This window comes from Microtus oregoni, unplaced genomic scaffold, assembly GCF_018167655.1.
Source record: "Microtus oregoni isolate MIOR12 unplaced genomic scaffold, Mior012 000005F_ref0000423, whole genome shotgun sequence".
Classification (NCBI taxonomy): Eukaryota; Metazoa; Chordata; class Mammalia; order Rodentia; family Cricetidae; genus Microtus; species Microtus oregoni.
This window is the reverse complement of record NW_024543064.1, coordinates 41,425,998-41,451,342: the sequence shown is the minus strand read 5'-3', so window position 1 is coordinate 41,451,342 and position 25,345 is coordinate 41,425,998. Positions and strand designations below refer to the sequence as shown.

General features: G+C 50.7%; 1 protein-coding gene across 1 annotated transcript in view; it reads left to right on the top strand.

The window, feature by feature from the left end:
* Window positions 1-25,345, top strand: part of Glis1 (GLIS family zinc finger 1) — a 192,883-nt gene that overhangs the window by 103,564 nt on the left and 63,974 nt on the right. Inside the window, exons 3-4 of the mRNA XM_041651146.1 lie at window positions 17,662-17,830; window positions 22,243-23,131. Coding sequence (XP_041507080.1) covers window positions 17,662-17,830; window positions 22,243-23,131 — 1,058 coding nt within the window. The remainder of the gene's footprint in view (window positions 1-17,661; window positions 17,831-22,242; window positions 23,132-25,345) is intronic.

Genomic DNA, 25,345 nt, shown 5'->3' with positions numbered 1-25,345 from the left:
CTCATTCCATTTACTGCTCACCTATTGCTCTCACCAGATGTCATAACGTGGCGCCCTAAGACGGTGGGGTTGTCTGGAGAGAGGTTCTTAGTCCCCAGGTAGCTTTCCAATCATAGGTCAGCCCCAGCCCCAGGTCTCAGCAAGGCCTGAATGAGGTCACCTGTTCATGTGAGGTACCACGGCCTGTGACAGCTGCCTGGCAGCCTGCAGGAGTTCTGCCTCTAATAGACCTCGCAGTTATTACACTGGAGTGCTGGTTTACACCTTTGCCCTAGGAATTTCCATCCTAGTATGACTCTGTTAATAGCATTGCCTCCTCTTTAAGGGTCCTGTGGCTCACACACAGGCCCCTGAGGGCAGAAGCCGTGTTAGACACACCCGCGTGTTCTGAATGCTCACAGAGTTCGGTGACAGGTGCATGCAAGCTATCTTTGGCCCAGATCAGGGAAAAAGGGCAGGCACCCAAGCCAGAACAGGAGGCTGCTAATAGAGAAGGTCCCCAGCGTTAGGGCTAGAAACAGGAAGAGGAAGCACGGCCAGGTCCTGACAAGCCCTTCCTCGGGGTCACTAAGCCTTTTGGTGTGTCACAAGGCTGGGATTAGAGGAGATCAACACTTGGAAGTACCTGCAGTCTCTTCCCTGCGGTTCATAGAAAAGTGAATGAAGGCCCAAAGCTGGGGAGTTCGCAGGCTGGAAAGACCTAAGATGCTCACCCTTGCTTTCTGCCCAGGGTTTCCATGGACTCTGCCTTACGTTGGAGGCTGGGTACCACATACAGTTATGGGAACAAAGCAGAGACCACAGCAAAGCCTCCCCAGAGGTCAAACTTTCTCCCCAAATGGCCACTCTTTGCAGCCAGTTGCTTTCCTGTAGCCCGCAGAGCAAGGGCAGGGCCTTCTCGACAGCACCCGGAGCAGAGCTTCGGGCTTCCACTCCCAGAGCCCACTTCTGCTTGCTGTGAAAATGCGCTCTGCTCAGGGTTGTTCTTGTTCCCATCTTGTCTCTCAAGGGGTTTCAGTGGCTCACAGCCTGTGGAGCCGAGGTGCTGCCCTGTGCCATGAGCATGTTAGATCAGAAGCAGAGATGAATGCATGTGTGTCTTTCCACAATGCCAGAAATGACTGACTGACAATAAATTCATAAGGTGCAGTGGTTTTAATAGCAGCAGTTTGTCAGGTGATCCCATATACCTTAGTCATTTGGCCAAGGCAAATGTGGGTCCTTTTATCCAATCTTAGTCACACAGGTAAATATATCTATATCTAACGTGTAAGTTACAGAATGAATAAAAGTTAAAGGGTGTAGGCAGAGACTGCTCTTTCGTTCCTGGTTGCTCAGGACCCATTAATCACACAGAAACTATATTAATTGCAACATTACTTAGCCAATAGCTCAGGCTTAACTAACTCTTACATTGTAAATTAACCCATTTCTATTAATTTGTGTATCGCCATGAGGCTATGAATTACTGGGTAAGGTTCTGTTCTGGCATCTTTCTCCTTTGGCAGCTACATGGCACCTCCTTAACTCAGCCCCCCCCCCTCCCTTCCAGCCTGGCTATATTCTGCCCTGCTATAGGCCAAAGCAGTTTCTTTATTAACCAATGGTAATAAACTATATTCATAGCATACAGAGGGAAATCCCACATCAAAAGAGACTACTGGAGAATTCCAGAGGTTTCAGAAGCAGGCTGACAGAAATACAAATAGAGTCTGTATTGATAAGCTATCAGACCTGAGGCAACCACAGGGAGAAACTACTGCTATGGAGATCCAGCCACGGGAGAGTTGGGATTGGGAGTGAAGATACAGTCAGCTGTAGAGACAAATGGGCGGAACAGGATCCAAAGCAGAATCAACAGGACCAAGTTCAGGCAGGCAAGGCAAGCAAGCGGTTAGTCCAGTAGGCCATGTCAACAGTGGGAGAGCAAACTGGGCTGAAGCCCAGGATAGTCAGGGCTTCCCTTCCTGCCCGTCCTTGACACACAGTGGGCGTCACTGATTGGGGGGTTGGCAGGGTTGTGCCATCACCATGATAGGCACTTCACAGGGTCCATATGAGGGAGCTCTGTTCTTTTCTCGGTCTGGCACGCCCAGTAAGTTCTTGGGTCTGGCGTCACTGGTATGATTTCAGTATGCCCATGTACCCTTAAAGTCTCAATGCATCCCAAACAATTTATGAGACAACGCCTTTTCTACTCTCAGAAATAAGTCTAGTAAGTCCATCTGTACTGCATGGATAGTGCCAGACAGATGGGGGTGTTTGTGGGTCTTCCCAGGCACCATCAAACACCCTCAAAATAAAGTCAAAAGCTGCTTATAAAATGGAGCCTCTTGGGATAAGGGCCTGTTTTACACAAGAAAGAGTAACTTGACAGTAGAGATCATGGCTTCAGTGGGCCCTACACCTGTCATCCTGAAGGGCTTCTGGGCTGTCTGTCTTCATAAACGGGTCTTTTCTAGTCTCCAAGGCTCTGTCTCCCTTGACATTGCTCAGTTCAGCATTGATTCTTTTAGTCAGTGGTTCTCCCAACTGACATTTGGTATTCTTACCTGCCCAGTGCAAAGGAAACTCAGAGAGGATGGGGACACTTAGTCCAGGCAGAGCAAGCGGAATCAGAACAGGGCAGCTCTGGGGAAGCTGTGAGCAGCCAGGCACCATGAACTGCAGTACCATGGCAGGAACTATGGGGATGGGCTTCTGCATGGAAACCAGGCTGAAGATTAGTCTTTCTTGATTGGCTCAACAGTTACGTCCTAGGCAGTGGAGCACAGAGGATTGGGATCAGGGGGAGACATGGCCACATCTGGGCCAGATTTTTGTTATTTAGAAAGATTGTCCTGGCTGTGGTAGGGTGATTTAGGGAGGAGAGGAGATTGGTCCAGATGGAAGATTCTGGCTTTAAGAGAGGCAGGATTGGTAAGGATGAGAGAAGTGGGGGAGGCTGAGGAAAGGGAAAAGCTGAAATGGGGCATTGGCCTGGGCCAGGGCACGGCACTGAGTCCATCTGCAGGCTTCAGTCAGTATCTAGTGCCTGTGCCAAGGCCCTGCATAGGTACCTGAGGAAAGCCTGGCTCGCCTCTCCTCACCCCAGCACAGATCTGGACTGCCAGCTTTCCTTGCTGGGCAGCTTGTATGGAGCCATGTGTCTGCCCTCTCGTAGGCGTCTCCAAGTTCAGGACCTCGTCACAGAATAGACCTTGGGGTTCAGGGAAGCCAGACCCAGTTTCCTTCTTGGGGTGCCTCTGTGGAGTGGAGTGAGACACCCTTGGCCCAAAGCTTGACCCTGCCATGCTTGCTTTTGTGGCCTAGGGAAGATCTGGCTTTCATAGTAGGCCTGGGTCAGAGGTTGCCTGCAGGGCAACTTCCTCCTCACAGGGCCCTTCTGTATGGCCTCCTTTCACTCCTGAGGACTCCCTCTACAACGTTCCCTGCCTGCACTACTGGTTAGACAAACTCCATAGAATGCTGTCATTGCGACCTAAAGACGGAATGAAAGGGAGGTAGGCCTTTAAGTCCTGTCTTTCCTTGTGAGCATGCTCAGACACCACTGGCCCGGTGAAGTTGTCAGCTGTCACACCTGTGTGCATCGTCACCCTGCTTGGTGGCTGCAAACACAAAGTCGCAGGCAGAGTGGCTGAGGTGACGTGATTCTCTGAAATGGTGAACAACCCTTGGGCAGCTTCCAAACAAAACATGGTACCGTCTTTCCCTAATTTACATGCAGTTCCAGGGCTGGAAATTTTAGTGGATATTACAACCATGAAAAAGCATTTTGTTTTCTGTGTGAAATGGACCTATGTTCTGGCTTTCATAACTGGACTGCTTGTTTACAGATGTTTTGAATATCTGGCATGATACTGAACAGTTAGCTTAGGACTGACCCACCCCTTGGCAGGAAGTTGGTCTTTACCCCACTGAATGACAGTGGCCGCCAGTCACTGTGACCACCAGAAACCCTCCAGTGCCTTCTACTCTGCTCCCTGGAGTGGCCCTCTCCCAACCCCCGTTGCAGTGATGCCTGGACTTGAGGGTGTAGACTGAAGAGCTGGGGAAGAGAGTGGGCGAGCAGCCACCCCCCCATCACGGGGCTTCCTGGGGGAGGACCCTCAGAGCTGGGTGGATTCAGATCTGGGGTGGAGCTAGTGGGATTTCTCAGACGCCAAAACTGTGCCTTGCCCTGCAGGCTTTCCCAGCCTTTGGACCAATCTGTGGGACGAGTAATCTTTTCCACAGAGGACAGAATTCTGAGCCTCTTCTGAAGGCCAAGGAGTCATTCCCACTTCTTCCTCCCAGGCCACTTCTTGACACGGCGCTGTTTCCTGGAGGTGGGGATGCCCTCCTTTATGGGGCACTTCTCTCCTTGGCTAAACCCACTGTAAGGGGGAAACACAGTATGCATTTACTATTCCCAGCCTATGGAGTGGGGAGGGAGGGGTGGCTCACTGCCACTGGCCATCACCAAGAGAGCATCTTAAAGTTCAAGAGTGGTTTCTGCCAAATGTGTGACGCTCTACCTCCTGCCTGCCGTCATAATGTCAAAATCCTGCCAGGGACTGACTGTATTCTCTCATAGTTACTGATCCTTCTTGCAGACAGGAGGCATGGGTACCACATCTCCATCCCTACTGTTGAACTGTCTGGAGCTGGCACCCTGCTGCTGGCCCATCATCCTTCTTGGGTTTTACATGTTTTCCAAAAGTTAGAAGAAACATTAATAGCAGTCTTAAGAAGAACAACATGGACATAGGAGTTAACTATTTAGCTTGTTTAAAAGGTGGGTTGTAAATACACACCTCTGTTAACACCCATGGTTCTAGACTTGCTGTCCATCCTCGGGTTTTATAGAAACCAACAGCCATTTCCTCTGGATTTCTTACCACCCCATTACCGCCCTTGCTTTCCGAGCTTGGCTAAAAACAAGTGACTTTTGGTGATCATTATTGTCCTCCCTGGGTATCTTGAGCCAGACAGGACAAGTGTCCAAGAATATGCAGGGGTAGGATCAGAGAGCATGGAGCCTGGTATCATTGGCTCTTTGGCCCATCTTAATGGAGATGCTGAGCTTTGTGGATCTATAGCATCACAGGTGAGAGAAAGATGAGCGCTAGGTTCGCAGATGCATAGAGAGCTCAGCTTTTCAGTTTTGGGACCATGGTCTCTCCATGATTAAGCTTTAAGAAGGATCTGGATTTATTTACTAGGTTGTCCTTCTCCATCCTTAGGAGGGTCTCAGATTTGTTTCCTTGGGTCCCTGGTTGGTCCCTGATTCTCCAGGATCTCCATTGCCACAAAGAGACATTTTGCATCTTTTCTGCCTGACTTGGTCAACGTCCCTATAACAGGAACTGAGGCATTCCCTGAGAAAGAGGATCCTGGGCCTTGAGAAGCCCTGGCAGTGTATCTATTCCAGTAGCCAAATGTTTCAGGCTCCTTTTAGGAAGTGTCCAGATAGCCTTCTATTGGTTGCTTGTGGGGGACCAGGGCTCCAGGGGGAGCTTGCAAACTGAGCAGCCTGGAGGACAGTCACTGACAAGCCAGGCAGCAGGAATCTAATTCAAGCCTTTGATGTGGCCTCAAGGATTGTTTATTCATTTCAAAAACAGTATGAAGTATTTTGATATGTGTAGTAGAGAGATTTAAAGCCTATTTTAAAATATATACCCTGTAAATTTTACCTATGTTTGTGGAAAGTTGTTTGAGATGGGGCAGTGCCTAGAGTTATGTGACCTATTTCCTCTGACCTAAAAGGGAGCCGAGAAAGTTAGAATCTCTTAGTCCTAAAGCCACACCTCTGGGTCGCTGCCCTTCCATCTGAAGCCTTCTCTGTGCAAAGCCAGACTGGAGCCCATGACCTGTCATATCTGCCACTCCCTGCTCGGGACCAGTGGCTTCCTGCTAGGACAGACTAAAGCCAGCACTGTTGTCACCACAGAGAGTTTTGCAGGACAGTCCTAGCATCTCCTGTGGCCTCGCTAGCTTCTCTGTTGCTTACTGGGCTCTTCTTCTCATGCCTTCTGTGTCCCTTCTCTGGAACACCGATTTTTAGGACCTTTGCTTGCTATCACCCCACCTAGAATGCACGTCCTTACAAGGCCACGCGGCTTCTGCCTCCCCTCCCCTTGACCCTGCGCAGACAGACCTTCCCCTACACTGACTGCCCTGCATCTCCTCACTGTCTAGCTTCTTCCCTTTGTTTTCACTCATAGCGTGTACTATCTACCCAGTGTGATAGAGTTAATTTATTTCTTTGAAAATGGTCATCTCAGCCGGGCGGTGGTGGCGCACGCCTTTAATCCCAGCACTTGGGAGGCAGAGGCAGGCGGATCTCTGGGAGTTCGAGACCAGCCTGGTCTACAAGAGCTAGTTCCAGGACAGGCTCCAAAACCATAGAGAAACCCTGTCTCGAAAAACCAAAAAAAAAAAAAAAAAAAAAAAGAAAATGGTCATCTCTCCTACCAGAAGGCAAGTGCCACGTGAGTCAAGGTTTTTATTTCTTGCTCAGCATGTTTATGGTGCCCAGAGCGGAGGGAAGCTGGATTTCTGGTGCCTCTTCCTGGCACACAGCTAGGAATTCAGTGCGTGTGTGCTCATTGTTAACATCTGATATATCAATTCCTTTTCCATTTTTTTGTATGGATGTTCAGATCCTGTCCTTTCCTGGTGTTTGTTTTTGTGGCACTGGGGACTAAGCTTGAAACCCAGAGTATTCTAAGCATGTGCTCTGCCACTGAACTGTATCCCCAGTGGCCTTTTTGTTGAATGGAACTCTTAAAAGTGTTTTCTCTCGTGAGGAAAATTTTTCATAAGTCCAGGAAAAGCTATGGTACAGTGCTTTGTGGAGAGGCAGATTCTCCTACTCCACATTTGCCATTGGCAGCTGCTCAGTCCGGTGTCCAGCTCCTTCAGCGGGTGTTGAGGGCCCCCTCTTTCACACAGGCCAGGCTGGCAGAGGGCATGCTTGGTAAATGATTCCCTCATAACTGTGAGACAGTCTCAGTTCCTGTCTGATACACACTTTGTGAGTAAGAGGCCATTCAGTGAGAAACGCATGTGAGCTGGAGGAGAAACTACCCAAACACCGTTCACAAACTTCCTGTTTAAGCAGCTGCAGCTTTTGAATCGGACTTTCTGCGTTGCGGTGGCATCTCACTGTATCATGTCTAATGCCTATCAGATTTCTGTTTATTTTCTGTAGTTGGCTCAACCATGCTTTTGGTGGGCATAGAAAAAGTCTCCTGTTCTTTTCTATTACTAGTGGCTCTAAACTGTTAAACTAACAGATTTTTGTTTCTGGGTGGGATGGGATGGAGCAGGAGGGAGGGAGGGAAGTTTAGGCATGCATATGGAAGGGATGAGGAGGGAGGGAGGGAGGGAGGAGTACAGGCACACATGGGGAGGGGTGGGGAGGGAGGGAGGAGCACAGGCACACATAGGATGCTGCACGGGCATGGATGTTGTAGGGGAGTTTTTAGGAGTGTATGCTCTTCTTGCGTGTTAGGGATCAAATGCAGCTGTCAGGCTTGCACAGCAAACACCTCACCCACCAAGCCATCTCCCCGGCTGACTGCTGACTCTCAGCGGGAATAGCCAGGTCATGCTCAAGGAAGCAGGAGTGTTGCTGCTAGCGTACAGGGATGGTGCCCTTTGGACAGTAAGTAAGGCTGTGCTTAACACTGTGCATATCTTTGGACTCAGCAACTGTGCATATCCAGGAAATTATCCTAAGGCTATAAGATACGAATACATGTAAGATAGATGATCACAACATGACTGTTTTTCTCTTTTCTAAACAATTTTTCACTATAACTATAAGGAATAAAGTATGGACAGCCGTGAAATAGGAACTACATGGTCATGACAATTATTTATTGGAAGAGTATTTTCATACCCGGTCTGTAACAAAATGACTTGTGTCAGACTACGCTTCTGCCTTGGTCTGTCCTGTGTTGTTGCCATTCAGAACCTGAGCAGAGGTCACGTACACTGAACAGAATTTATGACTCGTGGTTCTGGAGGCTGGAACTGTGAAATTCGAGGGCATTTGGCAGCAGTTTCCTTGCCGCTTCATGTCGTGGCAGAAGGCTGCACATAGCTAGGGCATTAAATAGGGCAAGAGAGAACAAGAGGGCACCAGTCCATTCTGTGTGATGCTGACTAGACTCCCACTACAAGAAATCCTCTCCCCAGAAAAAGGGGCTCTGCCCGGATGCATGGATAATGCCTGTGAGATAAACACCTGCTATAGAGTCAGCTGTTAATACCACACAGCAGGAATTAAAGTTCAATGTGGTGGGCTTTAGGGGGTGGGGTGCATTTAATCCTTAAAGACATTAAAGAGCCACCAAGCAGCCAGGATCTGAAAGATCAGTGTATGGGAGAGAACAGTGCATTGAGGTGACGGTGACACTGGGTGCCATGCCTTCTTGGCAGGCATTCACTGTTTGCAAGGCATGCAGAACACTCAAGGAGCCTTTTGCAGCCTTACTGTGCATGTAACCTCTCAGTCGGAGTTTAGGGCCCCAGGACAGTCAGAGCCTGAAAGGCTGCTCCCAGGGAGACAGATACGCTGAAATCTGTCATCCTGCATTGCTTTTTCTGCCCCTCATGTTTGCTGGTGCAGAAGAGACATAGGCAAAGGGTGAGAATGTGGACAGAGCCCGACAGTTAGAGGCCGAGAAGCTAGACAAGCTTTCAATGGCTTCGAGTTCTAGAAAGACAGATACTGAAGTACAGAGTCCAGAAGGAGGAGCCTGACATCCCATGCCTCCAATCGGAGCCCCTGAAGGGGAGCACCCTATGAGAAAGGATGAGCTAGACACACGGCAACAGAAAGCCAGGGCTACACAGAGATTGATAGGACCAAAAGTGGGGAAACACAGCACGGGTTCAGAAGTGGTCCAGATGCTGGAGATAGGCCTGAAAGTGGGGAAACACAACACAGGTTCAGAAGTGGTCCAGATGCAGGAGATAGGACCAAAAGTGGGGAAACACAGCACGGGTTCAGAAGTGGTTCAGATGCTGGTGTTATTGGACACAGGAACATGGACAGGGTGGGACAGAATAGCAGAATTAAAATAAGGGGGGGATGAATATCAACAAGAATGTGTTGTGTATGGGGGTGGTGGGTGGAATTGAGTCCTGTGGTTTTTGCTCTGCCAATGCAGGAAAAAAACCTTACCTATTAGACAGTAATATGTCAAGGTAACTGTGAGAAGTAGAGCAAGGTGTATCTGATGAGCTGACAAAGGCAGAAAACAGAGTCATAAGAGCCACTTAATATGAAAGAAGTTGAGGATGAAGAAGAAAAAAATACAGAATAGGTAGAACAAATAAGTTCATAGTAAAATTTTAGATTTAATTCAGAACACATGGTAATTACACTGACTATAAGTGGTGTAAATGGACTAAATATTCACATTAGAAAGACTGCCAGAGTGCTTCATGGGATATTGTATTAACGAGGTCTTTTTGGCTGTAAAAGGTGTTAAACACTGTAAGAATTAACCTGTTCTCAAGTGCTGAGAACTGCTCCCCTGTTCTGCTTGAGGTTCCTGAGTTTCTGATTTTGTCCTCACGCCAATTCTCTTTGCGACATAATAGCTCCTCCTTGAACAAGATGGCTTCAGCCAGTTCCCAGCGCTACCCATGTCCGCATGCAAGAGAACCAGGGATGCTCTCTCCAGGCTTCTGACCTAAACCAGCTTGTGCTTGATGTCTGTGCTAGTCCCTAGCTGAGAGGACTAGACCACGCTGATTGGCACGGGGGTAAGGCTGAGGGCAGATGCAGTGCACAGTGCCTGCCCTGCGTCAGGATCTGCCCTGGGTACCTCGTGTAGTGTGGCAATGGTTTCAGCTTCATATGCTGTGCCACAGAGAAGAGGAAGCGTGTGCTCTTCACAAGGTCGCAGAGCTGGTCCAGACTGATCCCAGCGTGTTCTCTTCCTCCAGGTTCACGTGTTGCAATCCTAGCCCCCCAGTGTGGCTGCATTTGCAGTAGAGAAGTGATAAGGTTAGGTAGGTTTATAAGTGTAGGGTCCTGACGAGCAGAACTAGTGTGTTAATAAAAAGACACCAGAATGCTCGCCACTCTCTTTCTGTGAGCATGCGCCAAGGCCAGGCCATGCAAGCCCATAGTGAGAAAGTAGTGTCTGTGAGCCATGAAAAATAGCCTTCACCAGAACCCAAACTGCTGGAGACTTCAATCTAAGCCTACTAGTCTCTACACTTTAAATAAAATTCAATTGTCCAACCACTTTGGCTGTGTGCTTCTTGTAACACCTGCAGGAGACTCACACCAGGACAGTGTTGGACTGTGCTTGTTGTAACAACAGCCACATGAGACTCAACACACCGCGAGAGTGATGGGTTCTGTGCTTGTTGTAACAGCCACATGAGACTCAACACACCGCGAGAGTGATGGGTTCTGTGCTTGTTGTAACAGCCACATGAGACTCATACACCAGGACAGTGTTGGGCTCTTTGCTTCTTGTTACAGCCGCAGGAGACTCACATTGGGAGAGTGATGGGCTGTGTGCTTGTTGTAACAGCCACATGAGATTCACATACCGCGAGAGTGATGGGCTCTGTGCTTGTTGTAACAGCCACATGAGACTCATACACCAGGACAGTGTTGGGCTCTTTGCTTCTTGTTACAGCTGCAGGAGACTCACATTGGGAGAGTGATGGGCTCTGTGCTTGTTGTAACAGCCACATGAGACACACACCGCGAGAGTGATGGGCTCTGTGCTTGTTGTAACAGCCACATGAGACTCATACACCAGGACAGTGTTGGGCTCTTTGCTTCTTGTTACAGCCGCAGGAGACTCACATTGGGAGAGTGATGGTCCTCTTCTCTCCATGGTCTTTATATGGAGCAGCCTTCCTGGTGTGGCGGAGCTCGCCTTGTATGCTGACAGTTGTTTATCGTGGTGTGACCATAGACACATCCCATACTCTGCCTATGTCATGGACAGAGCCAAGGACTGCACAGGACAGATAACAGGAATGTCATTAACTTTGGTATTTATTCATCATTACAAGGAAAAGACAGAATAAGAAGATATGTTGATCATTTTATCATCCTGATTTTTACAAGTAAAAGCAGTATGCAGACACATGGGAAGGAACTGCCGAGCTTTTTTTCCCCTTTGTTTTTCTTTCTTTTCTTTTTTTTTTTTTTTTAACCGTTTTCTCCATGTTTAGTGTGGCTCTCTGGCTAGTAGCCACTGACTTTTTCGTTATTGCCTATCTTCATTTTTATTTATTATTTTTATTTTTACAATTAGTACGTAAAAATGTGAGGAAAGAATTGGTCCTTCCATGTGTCTGTATGCCAGCATGTTTACGTTCACGTGTGTAACCGTCTTGGGCTGTCCATGGCCTGTCTGGCCTGGGATAGAGCTGCGGCTTTGCTCAGTTTCTGTGGCCGTGCCATCTTGAGGTGAGCTGGCTCAGGTTTTATTGGCCTGAGTCCCTATAAATCTAGCTTAGCTTTAAAGGGGGAATTTATGGGGTTCTTGTGGTCTGGGATAAGAGATGATGGGCGGCTTTAAGCCTGGAGCAAGACTTCAGCCATCAGGAGCTGCTGCTGTGGAGGCCCTGTCCAGGTTACAGGCCCCCTGGTAGCCATGAATACCCCAACACTCCAGTAAGCGAGTGGGCCTCGGCTTTCTATCTTGCTCAGATGCAGAGAAACCTGGCCTTCTGTGCCTCGCTGCTTCTCATCCAGTTGACCCAGCTGCACGTCTTAACCCACGTGTTAAGAAAAGAGGCTCTTCTGTGCCTCTTCTCTGTCCCCTTAGGTGAACTCCTCACTGGGCCTGGATTAGGAGGCCCTGAGTCCTCTGTGCTCTGTGATGCCCCTGCTGCTTACTCCTCACATGAGGGGAAGCTGAGGCTCGGCATAGCCTGTGCTCACTCACACTCCTTGGGAAGGGCTACTGGCAAGGCGTGCCGGGCCTGAGACTGCTCTTCTGTGCTCACTGACGCTCACTGCTCAGGAGAGCAGCCTTTATCTCCATGCCTGTCAAGAGACCAAAACACAGGAGCCTTTTTCAGAATGCCAGCTGCACCAGAAGCCACGCCAGGGGTCCTGCATGCATTGTCTCCTCCAGTGTGCACAGCCACCCCTCAGCTGAGATTCTGAACCCCATTTTGCATAGGAAGAATCAGATGTAGAAGGGAAAACCACTCACCCCGAGTCAGCCATCCAGAAAGTCAATCAATGGTGGACTTGGACTTTACCTTCGGTGTGTGTGCCGAGATTGTTCAGTTCCCCTAAATGACACTGTCTGACAGAGGAGGCACCGGAGTGAACTTGACAGTTCACAGACAACCACACTCTTAGCATTTCCAGCTGCCTACCTGTTGGATAAGATGAGCAAGCCCCCTCCTCCTCCACAGGGCCCCTGTTTTCCGTATGGAGAAGGTTGGGCCAGTTCACAGCTGGAGCTAGGCCTGCTAATAGCAGTTCTGAAACCAAGATCTTTGTCCTGGGGCTATGGCAGGCTTTTGCAGGAGGTGGAGCTCTAACTATTCCTACAAGCCAGTGTGCAGCACAGCCAGTGTGTGTGTGTGTGTGTGTGTGTGTGTGTGTGTGTGATATAATCCAGCTCTTGGGATAGAGATGAGATGTGAAGTGTGGGGCCTGGGCCATGTGCACTCACAGGGCTGCCAAGAGCTGGGTGGTGGGAGAGCTCAAAGAGGGCTGAGACCAGAGGACGTCCTGGAGAGGAACTTCCAGGGGTCTCTGGATTGGTAAGGACATGCCCTAGCACAACATTGTGAGAATGAGCCATAACACCCAGATGGATGGGTGAGCCCAGGCTGTGGGGCCCTAGGGCCAGGCTGGAGCCCCATCCATCAGTGTGCCCACCAGGGCTAGCTTTGTGCTGAGTGGTTGACTTTCCATTGTCAGTGCTACCCTTAAATGTTTCCCCACTTTGTAGATGCAGGAAAGGATAGCAGTTCCTGGTTGAATCCTTAGCTCCTTCGGTGATCATCAGACTAACGGCCATGGTTGTCTTTCTTATCGTGTGATAAAAAATACCTGTCCCAACTTAAGGAAGTTTAAAGTTTCAGTTTACAGTTCCAGCCCCTGACTGACAAGGCAATATGGAGGCAGGAGAATGAGGCAGCTATTCATGTCATGGAAGCAGAGAGCTTGGGCCAGAAGCCAGGCCTCACAGTAACCCTCAAATGCCTGTCCCGAATGTTTCACAACCTCCTAAAACTGTACCACTGGCTGAGGACCAAGTTTTCAAATATATGGGCCTGTGAGGGACATTTCATACTCAAACCATCACATCCCAAGAGCCAAGGATCTGTCTTCCCATAAAATCCTGTTGGAAGGGCAGCCCCTCTCCCTCCTGTGTTGTTTGGGTTCTGCCATGGCAGGGTGTAGTAGCCGTGGCTCCCCAGTCAGCCCGCTGGTTGTCTGCTTGTTTGCAGAAATACTTGGCTGACTAGGTGGCTAAGTCACCAAGCACTTCTGACCTCTGCACTTGCTGTGTGGACTTGGGCAGCTTACTTGCTGCTCTGAGCCTGCCTACCAGCTCCTGAGGACTGCAGTGAGTCTCACAGTAGAGTGTGAAGATTTTATATAACCTTGTCCCTGGTCTGGTAGCTTGTTGGTTCTAAAAAACTTGCTTGTTGGAAAACAGAAATCAGTTATCACTTATGCTTTTCTGGTCCCTGCAGATGGCTGCAGGTTACTATAGGAGGCGCCCCGGGCCTTGGATGCTGAGAGTGGCAGGTTTCAGCACAGTGGAATGTTCTCATGGGAGTCACTTTGGGTGTGGTTCTACTTTATATTCAGGGTATTAAGGTAATGTGCAAAGCTTCTGGGTGTACCGTGAGAGCCATTTCCTTCAGACTGACTCATTGGGGTTTTATTCAGGCTACTGAACCCTGCGTTTGGTGAACCCTAAGTCAGGGAGTTTGTCCTTCAGAGTCTGGCTTTGGACCGTCTAGACCTAGCCTGCCTGGGGATGAACTGCTTCTTAGAGCCCTGCCTGAGCTCCAGGAAGCACAGCACAAGCAACTAGCATCGTTCTTACTCTTCGAGTGTTCAATCTAAGCTAAGACTCCATCATATGTGTCTCCCTTGTCACCACAACCCTGTGAAGTAGGTGTCAGACAAGAAAACCAAGGCCAGGCCAGGAAAGCAGAACCCGCTTCTGACCTAGTTTCAGAAGTGTAGTCCATGCTTTGCTGATCCTTTTCCTTTTGGAGCCTGTTTCTTCGTATACTCACAGTTCCAGCCCTGACTCTGAAGGATTTCTCACCATTTGTCAAGGGGCTTCTTGTGCTTGGAGAAAGCCAGGATGTAGGGTCCATTCTTGCCTTCATGGTCTAGAAGGAAACACAGCTACTCTGTGCCCAACTTTATCTGGATACCCCTCCATTAGGGCCGCAGGGGGCTAGACGGACAGCTCCCATCTTCCCACTCGCCATCCTCCCTCCTGGAGACAAAACATGAACAGGAGCAGGCCTACTCTGGGTCTTGTGACGCCCTTGGGGATGGAGAAAAAGACTCCGCCAGAGAGGAGATGGTGCCTACATTTGTTCTGTAGATGTATCTCTGTGGAAGAGATGGCAGCCTGAGGTTCCATGTCCAGCCTTTGAGGAAGCAGGAGACCTAGCACAGTTTGACATGGACTAGAGCTCCAGCTGTGCCAGTGGTTGCTAGGTGACCTTAGGTGACCATTCAGTCAATGTAGTAATGAGGGTGGCGGGGCTGCCTCCCCAGCACCCCGGCCGCCTGCTCGGCTAGCTTATGCCCGAAATAATAACATACAAACTGTATTCATTTAATCATTGCTTGGCCCTTTTTTATCTAGCTTCTTCTAGGCTAGTTCTCACATATTAATTTAGCCCATTTCTAATCATCTGTGTATGGCACCCCAAGGTGCGCTTACCAGGAAGATTCTAGCCTATGTCCATCCTGGGTCGGAGCTTCATCCCGGGAGCGGGGCATGGCGTCTCTCTCAGGCGTCTGCTCCCGAGAGGAGAGCTGTTGAGACTCTGCCCTCACTTCCTCTTCCTCCCAGCGTTCTGTTCTGTCTACTCCTCCCACCTATCCTCTAACCAATAAAATGGTCCAAGGCAGTTCCTTTATTAGCCAATGACCTTCCTCCATCAGGTCAACTCTGATTCTCAGCTCTGCCAAGTTCAGAAGTCAGAGCTTCCCGCTGGGCCAGGTGGAGGACAGGAGACAAGGACTTGAGCAGGCTTGCAACAGCAGCCAATGCCAACTTTGGCCTCAGAGCCTCTCCCTTTCTTTCCAGCATCACTTCTTTGTTTATTGCTGGGAGGGCTCTCCCGGACTTCAGCAGAGAAGCAGCTAAAAGGTCCAACCATTCCTTCATCTGCTGTTTGTTGCTGATGACTCTAATTAGCTCAGTCTGTCTTTCCTGTGTGACCTTGGCAAAACGGTTAACCCTATTCTGTCTATGTTTACTGTTTGGGAACATTTGTTGGGGGCAGACGAGGAGGGGGACGGGGACAGACAGAACAATACTTGGGTTTCAAAGTCCAAGAGGTCTGGGCTTGGGTTGTGTCCCTGAGCCTGGTCAGAGGCCTTCTATCTCTTCAGCAGAGCTGGGAAAACAAAACAAAACAAAACAAAAAAATGTTTCAAGCCTGCCCTCGGAGGCTTGAAGAGGAAGGACTGAATATATGCAAGGCCTATCACCATTCCTCCCCAGCCTGTCCCCACTGCTCCTTAAGTCCACCTTCCTTCTCCGCACTCCGCTTGCAGGAGGAAGTACATGACCCATATGGCTCTGAATTTCTGGAAGGAAGCTTAGAACCACCCTAACCTCCAGGATCTGGGAGAGATCCTGGCAGAACAGCCCCTGTGATGCTCTCTGCTCCAAATGCCATTAGTGGTCATAAAATTATCCACAGTTTTTGGAGGCCAGTCCCAGGGTTTGCCTCAGTGGGACAATAAAATCGCATGCAGAAACGATCTGGAAAAGGCGAGGACGGCCAAGCGGAGTCAGAGTTAAATGAGCTGCAGCCTGCTCTCATTAACTTGGGCCATTCACATTTGTTACCAGGGGTTTCTTTTTAATTAAAAAACAACCAAGTTATTAAAGCATAACCCTAAGAAGGGCTGACTGGGCAGCCGCCAAATCCAGCGGAGCGAGCGGTCCACGCAGCAGGACAGGCGGGTGCCGCCAGGGAAATGGCGTGGAACAGATGTTATTTGGAGCACTCACCCAACACGGAGCCTTGAAAGTTGTGCCTTCTCATCTGTACACTGTAAAGTGCTGTTCAGAACTGGGGAGAGTTAGTACTGTCTGTCATAGCCACCTGGTCTCAGCCTAGCTAGGACTGGAAGTGCTGTCTTAAAAGGCTACTCACTTCTTATCACACAGAAGTTAGGGTGTGGGTTGGGGGCTCGCAGACTTGAGACAAGAACACAGTCTAGTTGCGTGCTCTTGAGTGATCAATGTAATTTGCATGAGCCTCAGTTTCCGCATGTATGGAAATAAGTATAATCGTATCCCTTTGCCAGGCAGTGGGGAATCCATGGCTTGTACGTAGTAGATCATATGTGGCCTCATTGCTGTCTTTGTCCTTAGCTTAGGGGTTTCCTGTTTCTTTGCTCAGGGTTGACAGTATCTAGACTACTTGGACAGTCAGTATAACATTTTGCCACATCTCTGAGGCATTTTAATCTTTCAAAGTACTGCATAACCCAAGAGTACTCTTCTTTACTGGGGCTCCTGTAGGTGCTAGCACCGTGGTACCTGAAGGAGCAGAGGGTCAGCGCACATCGGGACAGGCCCGAGTTGTAGAAGGGGTTCTGGGAAGTGAAGAGGCTCATGCTATGATCCTCATGTTCCAAAGCATTACCCCCAGAAGTGACAGGGCATAAAGCCGAAAGGAATATTTTCCAGATCAATTGCCCTTGTCCATAGATGAGCACCTGTGGTTGAGGGGCAGTGAGAGAGGCTTATTAGCAAGCATATCTGACATTTGTGTTCACGTTACGGGGTTTTTAGGGCCATTCCATGTACTGCCTCAATAGAACCTATAAGCAGACAAGAGTGTAGAGAATAGGATAGCTGGGCCATCAGAGAACCACAGGACACAGAGATGGACAACCATACTGACCGCGGTGTGATGGGATCTTGAAGTAGTATAGAGGAGGCTTTGGTATGAAGTGGCCCTAGATGATAAAGTTGGGCAGACACCTCCTTCTTGACACATGTATCCCAAACACCTCCACTTCCAGGACCCCCTGCTGCAGCATCGCCTCCCAACCTCTGAGGCACACCCAGAATGGCAGCTCCCAAGTCCAGCATGTTAGAACCCAAGCCCCTGCCCAGCATCTGAGTTCCCACTCTGAGGCGGTTGTAGATAACAGTCGATGGGCATTGAGGAACCATCTCTTTGGCTCACCAGTGTGTCTGACTGACAGAATTCACTGTTTGCTGACAGTCGTTCAAGCAATGGAGCTTAGCGTGCACACCTGAGAACTGACGGTTTTTAATCACAGATTCTGCCAAGTGATTCTGCAAACCAAATAAGGTGTCCCAGGCCTCAAATGCAGCAAGGCGTTCAGATGGTTCAGGGCTCTGTCCTCTCCCCGAGCTCCCTGGTAGCTGTTCATTCACCTGTCTCCTCTTTCCTGTTGTTTCCACCTAGTGAATGGGAGCTACGGACACTGCCCAGAGAAGAGCCTGCTGGACCTGGACCTGCCCGAGGGTCCCAGCCCCTCCTGCCACCAGGGTCTGTTTCTCCCTGCAGGGACCCCACCTCCCCGGGATCATCTCCCTGTCTGCGAGAGGCTGCTTCATTTCCCCCACCCTAACAGGTATGTGTCCATTCCTTCCACCTCACCTAGTCTGCCTGGCTAACAGGTCACACAGAGAAACTGAGACGCAAAGGGACCAGGACGTGTCTGAGTCCGTTGGCACAGAGATGCCTAGTGCAGGCCCTCCTTGTTTTCTCAAGAGATCCTAGGGGACACAATGGCTTCAATGAGGCACATGTCCTTGTTTCACAGGTTGAGGTGGTTCCATGTGCATGTTTTTGTGGGTGCACACTACTGATCTTGGGGGCAGCATGCCTGGTGCCCACTTCATGGGCATGAGGCTCTGGATACCAGCCCAGATCCTAGTTCATGCTCCATTGCTCCACCAGCCACGTAGTGCCTGCCCTGTGCCCAGTGCTGGGCCAGTGCTGGTGTCCTTGGGGGTAGGGGCAAGGATCCCCATTCCAGGAGTGCTGAACATTACTAGATAGGAGGACACTGAGAATTTTGATTTCCTGTGGCCTTCTCTGATATCAGCAAGGCTTCTGTTTTGAAAGAGTTAATTCATTTGGTCAGACTGTCATAATAAATGTCATAGATTGGGTGGCTTAAATAAAAGACATTTATTTCTCATAGTTCTGGGGGGCTGGAAGCCCAAGATCAAGGGTTGACATGTGTGGTTCCCCCAGATCTGTCCCCTTGGCTGACAGGCAGTCACATGGGCAACCCTTTATCTCTGGGGTCTGTGCTCCTATCTTATGAAGGAATCAGACATATTGTAGTAAGGGCCTTCATAACCCCACATAGTTTAATTTCATGCTTAAGGCCCTGTCTCCAAATGTAAGTACTTTGAAGGTTAGACTTCCTACATAAATTGGGAGAGGCTAGTCCAGCCCATAACAGGAATAAGTATCTCTTAGGCTTCATATTGCCTGCTTGTTAGTGATAGTCACGTGTTTCTGTTGCCTGGATTAGTCCCCGATGCTTTGGCAGGACATGTTCCTGGGGGTGGGAAGGGGAGATGAATTTTATGTTGAACTGTGTGGACTGTTTGTTGCTTTAATTTTGCTAAAAAAAAATAATCAGAAGCATCATTTATCCCTTTAAGTATCATTTTGACAGTACCAGGCACGGGAGAGTCTGTATCAGAATCCTCTACTGGTTCAGTGTCGGCTACACAACCTCTGATTGGCTGGATCTGAGCCGACACTTTTAGTTCACCTCATCTTCTAAAAGAACATGACTCCATTCTAGACCATGCCCGAGTCCAGGCCTGCCTCTCTGCAGTAGGCCTCCCTCTGCATTCTGTTGTCCTTCCTGTCTCTAGCCCTTGCTCTTCTGCCTGGCTTGGTCACCTTGCCTGCAGCCTAGTTCCCGGTGCTGATGACTGCTTCCTGTGAGCTACTGTCCCACTGGGTCCCACAGACCTGGGCCCAGGTTCCCCTGCTGTCCAGTGGCCGTCATGGAGTACACGAATGGAAACTGAGGCAGGGCAGAGGTTTAAGTAACGTTAGCAATACCCCAATTTTGACATTTCTGTGCTTAATATGGGTGTCGTCCCCACCCTCACGGTGGTCAGTATAATGTTTGGATGAGATCCTGTCTCACTTCTATCACTAGGTCCCCAGGGGACCTGAGGAAAGATACCTAGCCTCTAGAGCCCCTTTCTTGATCTGTAAAGTACAAAGAGAAGCACACAGTAAAGAGGCCTCATAGAACCAGGAGGCCTTGGCATCAGGCCCCAGCTTCCTGCCCCTCCGCTACCCCTGTGACCTCCTGGCTCTGTGCTGAGTGGGCCCACATGTTCACAACACGAGGCCTTGGCCTTTTGAAGCCCCTCCCCCACCTCTCCGTATTGCTGACTGCCAATATTTCTCAGCAGAATCATCACATACCACTGAGTAAAGAGACCTCAGCTGAGGCTATGGGCTTTGAGGACAGAAACTGAGCCCCTAGGTGGGAAGACCTCTCCCCACCCCCCCACACTGATGCAAAAACTGATGGCTCAAGTTGAACACCTTCACAAAGACAATGATCCAAAGGAGGTCTATGCCATTAACTTAGAATGTTGATGCCCTAGAGAAATGATACGGTTCTCCCAGTCAGCATAGTGGTAGGATGCTGGCTTCCCAGGAATGGCATTGTGAGCATGCTGGAATTCTGACTCAAAGACCCAGGCGTCTGCTCTTGCCCCATCACCTTTGGCTTTGGGGTTGCGAGCGTGTTTAAAACAGGAGACACATGTCCTTTAAAGCTTTGCTCCTGTACCAGATAGAACTTAGTACCCATCATTCCACTGTTAAGATAGGAGTCAGCTCGCAGGGGTAGGGGGTACCTGGTGCATCTGCCTCTTAGCCACTGTGCACTCAGGGCCCTGGGCTCACAAATTCTAGAGAGAATATAAAGCTCAGAACCACCTGCCAGGCCACCCAGGGACAGGGAGAAAAAGCCAGATCCTGCCACACCCTTGAGACCTCAGGCTGGAACCTCACACTCTTCCCACAGAGGACATTCTGATTACTGTCAGTTACATTCCTAACCCAGTCAGATGCTGCAGCCTTTGTCGGTTCATTGACCTGGAGCCATTTGTAAAAGCTCCAGACTGGTGCTTCCCACTGCCCTGTCTGCCAGCCTTTCTCTGCCAGCATTGTGCCCGGCTAAAGCAGCAGCTATGGTGTCATTTCTCTGAATTTTACAAAGTCCCTACTTTCCTGTCGACTCTTTCAGTAGAACTTGCTGCTAGCTGTGGCAGGCCCAGTGTCCCCACCCCTGGGAACGGCTTGTGCATTTGCTCCTCAGCAGACATGCCGAGGGAGAAGCCCCAAATGGGAAGTTGTTTCGTGTCTAAGAGACAGGCATGTCCCGCGGGCCTCCATTCAAGGAGAGCTTGCAGTCAGTTCTGCACAGGAGATGGAAACTGGGCTCCTGCTCCAGGCCTGGCACTGGCTTGCTACTGCATGATGGCCCAGGCCCTCAAGCCTCAGGTCCTACTTCCCCCACTGATCCTGAGTGATCTAGGGTGAGAGGCCAAGCTCTGAGTGCCTCCAGCTCTGGCTCTGACTCTCTTCCCCTAACTCCCATTCTCTCCACCCATTGTCTAAGCTCCTGGAGCCAGAGGGGCAGGGACTAGGTCTCAAGGCTGTCTTGGCAAGCTCAGTTCTGCCTGTGGGAGCCATGGGAAGTGGCCTTGTAGACGCAGTCGTAATGGTACCATGGCCTAACCCTCTCCTTCCCAGGGTGCTAACCCTTAAACCCAGCCATCATCCCCTTAGTTCTCCATATAGTGGTGTGGTTCTTGTCTCACAGATGAGGAAGCAGAGCCAGACAGGGCATGCTAGTCAGGCTCTGAGCATGGGACCAGGCCTCCAGGTCCTAGAGCAACTCTAAGGGGCTTCTGCCAGTATCACCCTCCAGGTCTCTCCCATCTTCAGTCTTCTGGGGGCAGTCTCTCCCTGACGTTTCTGCCTGTATCCTACCCGGTCACCACCGGCTGTGGTGGACGGGTCTGTGCAGACATTCCTTTGCCTTTCTGAGCATGGCCTCCTGTAAAGGGGGTGGAAGAAACTGCGGACCAGTCACATGGTAAAGATGGCCTCTGTGGCTAGCCCACATCCTGCCATTTTCATGATCAGGAACAGAACTGTTTGGCTATTGCTGAGGATAGAGGCCCCAAACTTGCCCAGAGTGAAGCAATTTGCCAGACTTTGCCATCTAGAATGGAGCTGACCTCAACCTCAGACTTGGTCTCCTATCTCCCATGTTCCTCCCCAGAACTGCAGCTCCACATACTCACATCTGAGCTCAAAATTCTGGGGCATCCTGAGACTCTTGTCCCCTCACTCTGTGCCTCAGCTCCCACCCCGTCACACCAGCCATGGAAAGACAGGCTAGGTAGGGCTAGATGCCATTAAATGAAGTAAAGATTACAAGAAATTAAAATTCCAAGGGGCGTGTAAGTAGAATTTAAACCCTGTTGGACCCGGAGATGCCTCAAAATGCCAACCATAGCCTTTTGCCCACAGCACTCACTTGAAGCTCAGAGGGGAGGGTCGGGGCTGACCATAGGGAAGCTGGGAGGCCAGCAAGATGGCGACAGAGTGGTGGATGGGCCGGGTTTTGGCAAAAGGTTATATCCTTTCTGGTATCCTCATTCATCCCCTGGTTAGCCTTCCTGCCTCTCCTGTCTCCAGCATCTTTTTCCTGGTATCCTCATCCCTTCCCTGGTTAGCCTTCTTGCCTCTTCTGTCTCCAGCATCTCTTTCTAGGCTGTCTCCTCCTCCTGCTCTTGCTTTTCTGCTTCTTGCCTCTTCCCTGCCCTTGGCACAGCAAGTTCTGGTCTTTCACACACTCCATCTCTCAACCTTCACTTCTTCCTTGGACTCCTCCAGGTCCTTGTTGTCTGCTTCTGTGAGCCCTGCCTGACCCCTGGAGAGTACCTGCCTTTCATAATCGCTCTGGCTACTGTCTTCCAGGTCACCCAGACCCCAGGCTACATACATGAATGGCAGCCTCCAAGCAGCTCAACACATCAAGCAGGAAGCCCTACCTGACTACCAGGCCATGGCCAGTGCCCACACGCCCCTGCCCACCCACTGCCGGGCCCCATCTTCCACAAACCTGCAGCCAGAGTTGGACTTCTCAGGCCGAGGCCTCGCTAATCCTGCACCTTCCTGCTACCTTTTGGGCAATGAACCTGTCTCGGGCCTGGGTCCCCAACCTGAGGCCCACCTCCCTGAGGGCAGCCTGAAACGCTGCTGCCTCCTGGGCCTGCCCCCCACCTCTTCAGCCTCTTCCTCCCCCTGTGCCTCCTCTGACATCAATCCTGCCATCCACTCTTCCCAGACAGCTCTAGTTAGCTGTGTAAATGGACTCCGAAGCCCACCTTTGCCAGGAGAGCTGGGGGGACCTCCCAAGCGATCACAGCCGGGGCCTGGGCCTGCATCCAGTGATGTCCACGAGGGCAGCTTGCAGCTCGAAGCATGCCGGAAGTCAGGCTTCCTGAAGCAGGAGCCCCTGGACGAGTTCTCAGAGCTCTTTGCTCCTCACCAGCAGGGTTTGCCACCCCCCTACCCACTGCCTCAGTTGCCAGCCGGCCCCGGCCTTGGAGGCCTCGGGCTCGGCCTGGCGGGCAGGATGGTGGCCGGGCAGCAGGCATGCCGCTGGGTGGACTGTTGCGCAGCCTACGAGCAGCAGGAGGAGCTGGTGCGGCACATCGAGAAGAGCCACATCGACCAGCGCAAAGGCGAAGACTTCACCTGCTTCTGGGCCGGCTGCGTGCGCCGCTACAAGCCCTTCAACGCCCGCTACAAGCTGCTCATCCACATGAGGGTACACTCGGGAGAGAAGCCCAACAAGTGCATGGTGAGTCCAGGGGCTACCAGGCCCTCTCAGTGTCCCTCACAGAGCTGCACCACCCACTGCACTAGAAAGACCCCCTTTGGGAATAAGACCAGGCTCCCACAAAGTCTGGGGTTGGGGGTGCGGCAGATGAATAAGACCGTCTGGGTTCCTGTCACTGGGAACCTTGACAGGATTGCCTTGTCCCTGCCGGGGGTCCTGGCCCCCACACTGAAGCATTAGATGGTGTTAGATGTAGTCTAGCAAGCCACACAGCCTGGTGCCACGTGACCTCTGAACCTAAAGCAAGCCTGGCCAGGCTTATCTTTTCCATGTCACCCGAGGGTGGCAGATGGTGAGTGAAGTGTGCCTTCCTCCAACCCTGGCCTTTACCCAGTGTACCTCGACAGCCCTGGCTTCTGTAGAGAGGTCCTGGACCTCTAGGACAGGCTTGGAGCTGAGGTCTGGCTCTGCACGACACCAGCAATGCTCCGGCTGGGGTTGAGACAAAGGTCCAGGGAGAAAGAAGCATGTGTGTGCCTGAGCATTCATGCAGATACACACGAATTAGAAGCAGGCACCCTGCCTGGCCCTCCTGGCTGGTCATGTCCACGTCCTGTGCTTGCTAGAGTGGAAAGCCTTATCAGAGTCTAGGAGAGAGATCTTAGGCCCCGTACCTATCCTCTGCCCTCCAGACGCAGCAGCCTGGGATGGAGGGCTGGAGCCTGAGGCTGCTATACAACACCAATGGTACACAGCACCTGGGCCATGCCCGTCTCCCCTTGCTCACTGCCAGACAGTAGTGTTTCCAGCCTGTAGTTCTGTTCTGCTTGGCACCAAAGGTGTGTGTCACTTGCAGTCTTAGAAGGGCTCCACGTCCCTGGTCAGAGCACAAGGTGACATTCGTGGGCCATCAGATAAGAGGAGTTAGTCACTGTGGTGTAAAGTCATTTTCTTGGGGCCACACTTATCCCCAGGGCTCACCTGCTTGTGACACTGAGCTGGATGTAGACTGAGTGTGTTCTCCAGTCTTGAAGGATAGGGAGTCTATCAGTCCATAGATAGGCTAAAGGTGGACAGCCCTGGAGAGGAGGAGGGTAGAGACTGGGCTTGTGAACTGTCGTGTGGCACAGAGGTATGGGGAAAGGGCTCCGAGCTGGTGGAGAATTTTACTTGGACGTTTCGAGGCAGAGAGTATGTGGGCAGGAGGGCTGGTGGCTAGGCTTGTCTCTGAAGATGCCACATCTATGTGGGGTCTTAAGACACATGACTTAATGAAAATTAATGAAAGACGTGCCTTATCTCCAGGATGGGAAAGATCAGCAAGTCCATAGGTCAGGACTGCTAGCAACAGCCTGTCTCCTCTCGAGCCGCTGAGCCACAGTTGTCAATCACAGTTTCCTCCTGTTGGGAACCCAGGGTACCTGTGTAGACCCAGGAAGTAAACTAAGGGCCAGCAGCCTTCTCATGCTGGGGCCTTCTGTGCAGAATCCCAGCATCCACGGGTGCCCTGTGAGATAACTTGATCCCCAGCTGGGGGGCGCTGGGTGCTCAGAACAGCCTTGGGTCTCTCCTGGTCAAGGGTCCCACCTGATTCCGTCCTCTACAGGACACTGGGGGCCTAGGTTTGCTTCTGTCACAGTCAGGGATGTGTCCTCAGGCCATCAGGGACCAGGCTGTGACAGCCCTAGATGGAGGTTGAAGAGGCCCAGGGAGAGGAGCCCAGAGGGCTTCCTGGGGGTGGTGTTGATGCCTCCTGGGGATTGCATTTAGTCTTTATCAGGTCACGATGAAACCCAAGGCTTTTACATGTGGAAAAACAAGGATCAGAGGTCAGATGAGTCTGGCCAGCTTCCCACACTCTTAACTTTACCCCCTGCAGGTTAGAAGTGCAATGGTGACAGTTAGGCAAGCAGCTGCTGACCGCCAACTTCGCAGGCGTGTTCTAAGTGGCAGCTCCATGTCATCCTCATCAGCTCTGTGAATAGATACTGTACACCTCCATTTTACAGATGAGAAAAATGGAGGCTCAGAGAGGTTGCACAATTGGTTCCAGGTCACACCGCTAGTCAGAGAAAATAATAGAAAAAAGATAACAGAGGCTAAGAATCAGAATAGTAGTGATGATAAAGTTGTCCAAAATTATAACACCAGTAACCACCAGAGGGGTATTGAACTCACATCCCTATCTGTTGCAGTGCCCTTGTTAATATAGCTGCTTCTCTGGGGCCCTGGGTG